The 8096-nt window shown below is 49.0% G+C and overlaps 1 protein-coding gene across 1 annotated transcript in view; it reads right to left on the reverse strand.

Annotated features, from left to right (window-relative positions):
• The window catches only part of LOC110320060 (glutathione S-transferase Mu 1), a 5800-nt gene extending 1769 nt beyond the window's left edge, over positions 1 to 4031 (reverse strand). The window contains exons 1-7 of the mRNA XM_021195940.1: positions 3798 to 4031; positions 3383 to 3458; positions 2919 to 2983; positions 2665 to 2746; positions 2473 to 2573; positions 1398 to 1493; positions 1207 to 1317 (exon numbers count right to left, since the gene is read on the reverse strand). Of these exons, the coding sequence (XP_021051599.1) occupies positions 1207 to 1317; positions 1398 to 1493; positions 2473 to 2573; positions 2665 to 2746; positions 2919 to 2983; positions 3383 to 3458; positions 3798 to 3833 (567 nt within the window). The 5' untranslated portion in view covers positions 3834 to 4031. The remainder of the gene's footprint in view (positions 1 to 1206; positions 1318 to 1397; positions 1494 to 2472; positions 2574 to 2664; positions 2747 to 2918; positions 2984 to 3382; positions 3459 to 3797) is intronic.
• Between the last annotated feature and the right edge of the window lie 4065 nt (positions 4032 to 8096).

Consider the following 8096-nt stretch of genomic DNA (forward strand, 5'->3'; position numbering starts at 1 on the left):
AAGGAGAAGGAGAAGGAGAAGGAGAAGGAGAAGGAGAAGGAGAAGGAGAAGGAGAAGGAGAAGGAGGGAGGGAAGGAGGGAGGGAGGGAGGGAGGGAGGGAGGGAGGGAAAGAGACAGAGAATTAGCAGAGAAAGTGTATCCCTTGATGGAGAAAGGGCAAGGCCAACTGACTGCGGTTTGAAAAACCCTTGGATCAATGCATCAATTCCTAGATGTCTGAACGACCCAAGTCTGATGGAGGTGAGGTCCAGGCTGGACTCAGCAGTCCTGGGCAATATCACACACATCTCACAGACTGGCTTTCCACTGCTCTCTGATGACTCAGTCCCAAGATGGCAGCATTTTGCATGCCCCCTGGGGCCCAAAATGAACCTCATCTAGAGGAGAAGGCCAGAGAATAATAGTGAAGAAAAAACTCCACTTCACAGACAGGCCCTGGTACATGAAAGAGGAGAAGAGTGTAGGGGAGGAAACAATGCACCAGCACACACTCACACCAGCACACACTCGCACCAGCACACACTGGCACCAGCACACACTCACACCCGCACACACTCGCATCAGCACACACTCACACCAGCACATACTCACACCAGCACACACTTGTACCAGCACACACTCGCACCAGCACACACTCAGGCTAAATGTCCCCCAACGTGGAAGGCACTCACAAGTCTACTCAGTGAGGTGCCACCTTCAGCCCTGGGCTCTTGGTGCTCTACAGATCGGGTCTGGAGCCATGGGCTCTCAGCACTCTGCAGATCGGGTCTGGACTTTCTTCCATCTGGGTATGTTACATTAGTTCTGCCTGTTTCACTCCCCTAATGCCAAGACCCACACACTATTGACATGCACAGCCTTGCCAGGGATCCTAAACAGGAGAATGAGGTTGTGCAAGGGCCTGAAGCTTTTTCTTTTGACCCAAAGCAGGGGCAGTCACTGAATGCTGCCCCAGAACCTTGTGCAGCCACAGGTTCAGAGGCCTTGGACACGTAAACACCCTCTGTAGTACCAGGCTCCTTATCTGTCCAATGGGACTCAGAATCACATCAATCTTTTGGCATTTTGAAGGGATAAATATTGCCCAATACGGTTCTTTACAGAAAGCTCAGAAAATCCTGGTTATTTTCCTAGTCTTGGGACTAGAAAGCATCATGGACCTGAGAAAGAAGACAACCCAAGGGGAAGCGGGATCAGGGGATCACCTCGAAGCGGGCCAGGTAGTCCTTCAGGTTTGGGAAGGCGTCCAGGCACTTGGGCTCAAACATACGGTACTGGTCAAGAATGTCATAAGCAAGGAAATCCACATAGGTGACCTGCAGGAAGCCAAGGGTGAGCCTCTGGAATCTGACACCTGGGAAGGATGGCAGCTCCTCCTCCCCACCCCTCCCTTTACCTTGTCCCCTGCAAACCATGGCCTCTTGCCCAGGAACTCAGAGTAGAGCTTCATTTTCTCAGGGATGGCCTTCAAGAACTCTGGCTTCTGCTTCTCCTGAGGCAGAGAACAGCTGGCTGTCACCACCTTTAGTCATAGGCTCCCTAGCAGAGGGTTTTGAATGGAACAGCCACCTTCCCAAGAACGGGCCAGGTCCCAGTCTAGGATTCCATTTAACAGGTCACGATTTTACTGATGACAGAATTCATGTCAGAGGTGATGGACAACCTGGCAGAAATTTCACACTGTCTCTGAAATCTGTCACCACTGAAGTCCAAACCAGGTGCTGTGAGTACCTGTGAGTACTCTGTACCGCCTGAGTACCTTGCATGTTTTGGCCTCAGAGATCCAGTGGAACCACAGAAACAAAGGGCACAGAGACACTGGGAGAAGGCAGTTACACTGGCTCCATGGGGGAGCATGAGAACAGATCAGATATTTGAAGAATGTGCTTCAGTTTTAATGAGTGACTAATACCAAAAGGAAAAGGACTCAAAGTTCCTCTGGCTGACCCTGAGCTGGCTCCTAGGAAGATGTCATTGGTCAGCAAAACCCAAGAAGCCTTCCTGATTCTCCCCACAGAGCGCTATATTTATAAGAGCAGGCCGATACACTTCGGGGGGGGGGGGGTATAGGGTGCTAAGGGTTCATACTGAAGCCTTCATGTTATGTAGCAAGCACTTTCACTCCACATCCTCTAATTTCATCCTGGGGACTTTGGGTATAAACACTGGGTAAGTCGGCACATTGGAAGAGGTCAAAGGACAGATTTAGCAGAGATTTACAACTGTACTGAATAATTTGGATCAACTGTCGACCAGCAGAATCTCAACCATATCCTAAGACTAGCAGGGATAGTTTCACAGTGTTGATGTGATCGATCGCCAGGATGATAAGGGTCATTCTGCTGGTAAGATCAGAAAGCTTAGAGAATCAGTAACATGACTCATTACCAAAGGAGGATGCTACAGATCTGAATCCAAGACTTTTTAACTCCTGCTGTGAACCCTGTCTGCTCCACCCACTGGCCACTCACAAAGTCAGGGTTGTAACAGAGCATAATGAGCTGCATGCGGGTGTCCATGACCTGGTTCTCCACAATGTCTGCACGGATCCTCTCCTCCTCTGTCTCTCCACCTGCAGCACACACAGAACACTCAGCATCCTAACCCTGCCAAGCCAAGGAGATTATCCACCATCCCCCACCCTGCGGCCAGCCCCTACTCACACAGGTGGTGCTTGCGGGCAAGGTAGCGCATGATGGCATTGCTCTGCGTGATCTTGTGTGATCCATCAATTAAGTAAGGCAGCTGGATGGACAAGCAGGGAGGGTCAGATGGGATATGGAATACCTGAATCCTTTCTCTGGGTGAGAGCAGACACAGCCCCTGACACTCAGTGTGCCTCTCCAACCCTCAGCCAGGCCAGGAGATGAGGTAAGGTCACCATCCCTTCCCCAAACCTCCCCTCCCCTGCACCTACATTGGGAAAGTCCAGGCCCAGCTTGAACTTCTCATTCAGCCACTGGCTTCGGTCAAAGTCGGGAGCTGTAAACAAGAAGATGTGAAAAGGAATCACCCCACTGTCCCACCCTACTACAGATTATCGACCAGTAGCAAGAACCCCTAAGTCAGGGGCTCTGCAACCTGTTAAAGCAAGTTACTTTCCAATGTGGAGAAGTTGAATAACAACTGATAATAAAGGGAGCCTGGATCAAATAAGACCCCAAGTAATGAATTTGTCAAATTATAAATACAAATGGGCCAAGGAACTCCATTCTCCGAGTTCTATATTGGAAAACCAAACTGCACTCTCAAAGAGGTTTCTGGAAGCAGCAGCCTCTATCTTCAGCTAGAGGGAGACCCTCAGGGCTAAATAACAGGAAGCCTAGGCATAGTTTGATAGGCAAGAGGGAAGCAGATGTCTGACCAGGAAGGTGGCATTACCGTCGCCCATGGTGTATCTCTTCTCCTCATAGCTTGAGTCTGTGTATTCCAGGAGCATGCGGATCGGGTGTGTCAGCTGGGAGAGATGACCAGAAGAGACAGAGGTCAGATATTGTGGGGACTTCTTTGTATGACTTCATCTTCACCCGTTGAGACCTCCCACATTCCACAAACGCAGCCACCCCGCACGTGCATGTGCACACCACACACATGCGAGCGCGCGCGCGCGCACACACACACACACACACACACACACACACACACAGCCACCCAAGTGTGTAAACTGAGCGCTGAGAGCTACAGGCAGGAGATTCCAGCGAGACCTGGAGAGTACCCGCTGTAGGAAGGGCTCCTGCTCTTTAGAACTTTCTGCTTCACATCCCAGTCCCACCCTCCAAGTGGACCCCTCTCTCACTCCGCGGACGTTCCAGTATCCCAGTATCATAGGCATGATGCTGGTGCTGTGATCTTCTCAAACTGGCTTCAGCAAGATTGGCCTGTGTGTTTGGAGTTGTGACTTTATACAGACTACCAGAGAAACGTGGGCAGGACAAAACAGCGGGTCCCTCCCAACCCTGCACCAATCCCAATAAGGCACTCCCCTTCCCAGGTCTGTAACCAGAGCTGCAGACCCTAAAGCGGAAGGCAGAGGGCCACACCCTCTCCGGGAGAGGCGGAGTTAAGATCCTTAGCAGCCTCCGCCCCAGGATTCTATTTTGCACTCGCTGAAAACAGAATCAGCTTGCCTGCTTCCCCCTGAAAACCTCTTTGCGACTGCCGCCATCGCCGCCTGCTGGATGCTCCCGGAGACTAGCTAGCACTTTGCCTGGAGACTAGCCAGACAGCGAAAGAACACGGGTGGGTGTTCTCCCGCCTTCCTTTCTTTTGCAGAGCTCGGTTTTCACACACAGACTGTGGGAATCTGTCATTGGGGAGTCTCAACTCTCAGCTTAGAGACAGAAAGGCGAGCCCCCGACCTGAGAGTTTAATGTAGCACCTATCGTCATAGAAAGGACTCTGCCAATCTGACAGGTACCGGATTTTTGTGCACACAGCCTCAAGTTACAGGAACAGTCAGTGACATGGAAACAACCCCATGGCAGATATGAACAGGGCTCCGTATTTTCCTTTAGGAGATTTGGGGAGCCAGTCCTTCTGTTATCAGTTATTAAAAACTAATCGGTATTTTGGCCGTGTTTATGAATCTAAATTCAAATACCAACCACAGAGGGACCGGAAGTCTGAGGGAAGCCACAGCTGTGGACAACAGTCAGCTGACACAACCCAGCAGAGCGCAAGGGAGAAAAAGAGCCCACGCTGGGGTGTGCCATAGAGAGGGAGAGCATGTGACCCAAGAGGTTTGCTTTCAAGGGACACCAGGATGCTACACATGGGAGCCCAAAGCAAGACCCTCAGCTGTCCCTAAATGCTTGACCTGACCCAGGCTACAGAGATGCGTTTGTATATGACAGGGTGGCTCAAATAACCTTTCAGGTTACCCTGAGATATATAGTAGCATACCCTTCAAAAGTAGTATATGCCCTGTAGTATTACCTTCACAAGGTCAGTGTCCCACTAAGAACACTGTCCCATCTGTCTGCTTTCTTCTTTGCAGGCAGCCAAGAGGCTTGATAGGAGGGGAGACTAAAATGAGTTTACAAGTCAAAGGGCAAGGCTGTTGCTCTGCAGAAAGTACATTTTGGGATTAAATCACCCTTTACTAAAACTATGGGGTATGAAGGCAACATATCATGTCACCCACATAGATGCTGAGCAGTGAGGGTGCAGGGGACATGCAGAGGTCATCTCCTCCTGAGACATTAGAGAGGCCACATGCTCTGCAGGTCTCGGTGAGGATGCCCGTAAAGAGGCCACGTCACTGGGGCTCTTGCAGCAGTTTGGTGGGAACTACAGGGACATATTTTGCAAGTATGAATGAGGCACATCAGCATATTGTCATGCACTGTGGGAACTAGAGAAGGAGGAGTGGAAGAAAGCGGGAGGAATCCATACTGTCCAGGACAAGGACTCAGAGGGCCTGGGAAGGGAGCCCTTCAGAGGACAGAATCGCTCTGCAGACAAGGATAAGGGCTAGGACAGCAAGTCCTCAGTGCAGGGTCCCCAGAGTCTGAGATCATTGTCCCTTTGAATGAGAGAGGTCCCTGAAAGGCAGCAGGGAGCCATGGGGACATGGAGTGATCTAGGAGTCACAGCCAGTGCTGTCCTGGAGAACTTAATCCCAGTGTTGATCACTGATCCTCTGGGTGTCTCTGTGCACTGACACAAGTTCACAGTGCAGCCAGCCCTAGTGTCTTAAAAGGACACTGTACAGGAAAAAAATCTAAATGTTCTGGAGGAAATTTGGCTTATAACCTGTAGAGTGACATCTGAGATGGATTCTGTAATTCCTTCCAGGACAATGGGTGACATTCAACATGGTCCATGCAAATTCAGGGAATTCTATAAATAATGGCTTTAAAATTTTTTAAACTCTATAGGAGAAGTAAATGCCAACAAACAAAGTAAGTGTTCTCTGCCTCATGGAGATGCTCTGAAAGTCTCTCACGTGCTGACTGTTAGTCAGTGGTTCTCAACCTCTCTAATGCTGTGGCCCTTATGTTGTAGTGATCTCCCACCTCATAAAATTATTCCATTGCTACTTCATAACTGTAATTGAACTACTGTTATGAATGGTAATACAACTATCTGATATGCGGGATATGTGCTATTCAACGCACAGGTTGAGAACCACTGCTTAGATAAAGCCAAGAAATGGAGAAGGTACATAATATTTTCTCATTTCTATAAGAAATAATGAAATGAATATGACCATGTCCCAGATGCGGCCGGCTCAGAACTGAAACAAATAAGAGAGGAAGGGAGGAAAGAAGGGAGGGAGGAAATGTTGGGATAGAGGGAAAAGAGAAAGGGAAGAGGGGACAGATGGAGTTAAAGGAGTTAAAAGAGAGACAAAACTTTAGTTTAAAGGTATTAGGGCTTCAAAGTGGCATTAAAGCAGCCAAGTTCACTGTAAAATAAAATCATAGAAAACAGAAAATTACACAAAGAAGAAAAATACTGAAACATTCTTCGGTGTGCATGAGAACCATAAAACATTAGCAAAGTTGACAGAGCGTAACTCCAACACCAACAACACAAACAACAAACCGAAAGGAAATTCCGGGGACTGGAGAAATGACCCAAGTGGCAGAAAGCTTGCTGAGCATGCATGAACCCTTGGAGTCACTCCCGAGGAGAACGCCATAAACCAAGCCTGGTGGCACCACTCAGGAGGCTGGGGCTGGGGCTGGGGCAGGAGGACCAGAAGACCTTACTCAACATGGGAAGATTCCAAGTTAGTACACATCAGGAGACAGAATAAAGCAATTATAAATCTGAACAGATGATGTTGAAATTGAGGATACATTTTTCCATAGATGCATGCATATGCTTTAACCGACTGCATCTAATAAATACAACAAAATATGGATTAAAAAAATAAGAAATGAGTGAAGTAATAATGCATACTAGTGATGTTTTTCCAGGCACTGGTTTACAAAATTACAAACCTGCCTAAAACGTACACGTTGCACCCGTTGTTGGGAACTACACAGATCAGGCATGCGCGGTGGCACAGAGAACAAGACTGTAACTTACTTATTCTGAGCCTAACTCCCCACTACACATAACAGAGAAAGTATACTGTCACCCATGAAGAAGAAAGGAGAGGGGTATGTGGACAAATGGGTCAGCTGGAGCCCAAGACGGGAACTAGGCCCTCTGCAGGGTGCTTTGAACACACTAGATATCCCAGTGCAGACATGGACACCCACTGAAGAACCCTTCAAAATCTGTACGACCATGTTCTCTGGTAGGAGGGAACCTGAGGCGCAGAAGGCTTAAGCAACTTCTTTCTTTTCACACAGCTAGTCAGTGGGACAGGGCCCCAGTCAGACTGGCTCTGTGGGTGCTGTTCCATGATATCCCTGGGCTCATGTCTCCCATCTCCTTCGAAGGACTCCATCCCTCGCTCTTCATATGTATAGACATGTTCCCGGCTCACAGCTAAGCTCTTTTTAAGTTTGTTTGCACACAAGTCAAACCTCCAACAGGACGAAGAGGGTCAACAGGTCAGTGCAGAATAGAAGAGATCTTATCCTGTGACCAAGCATAAGAAAGGCCCAGCCAGCAGATCCAGGAAGAAAACCCTCATCGGGACTGCCATCAAGTCCCTGAGAGCAGAAAGGTCAAGCTCCCCACTCGGGGAGCCTGAGGTCAGTCTCCCTGAGCCGAAACTGACCTGCTCCCCAGTGGACCAGTCAGAACAACAGCTGTGTATATTCCAGGCCGTCTATGTCAAGACAGCAAGTGGCAAATAGTTTCCAAAGAGTTCAAAGATGACCAGGGCTTCCTGTACCCAGCAAGACAGATACGGCCAGCCTCAAGCACAGACCTGGGTTCTCCTCCCTCTCCCATCCTTCTCCTCTCCCCACAGACGTGCCAGCTCTTGCACAATGAGAACTAGTTGAGAGAGTGTGTAACTTGATGGTCCTGAAAATCAGACTCCAGGCTGATATAACCATTTCCCTAACATTTCCAACTCCAAAATCAATAACAAAGTAGGTTGACTGGGTAACAGGGAAAAAAAATTAGCGATCCATGGTTATCTAAGAGATGAGCACCAGACTGGGCTCCCCAACACCCAGTAGGTCCC

This window comes from Mus pahari, chromosome 4, assembly GCF_900095145.1.
Source record: "Mus pahari chromosome 4, PAHARI_EIJ_v1.1, whole genome shotgun sequence".
Taxonomy (NCBI): Eukaryota; Metazoa; Chordata; class Mammalia; order Rodentia; family Muridae; genus Mus; species Mus pahari.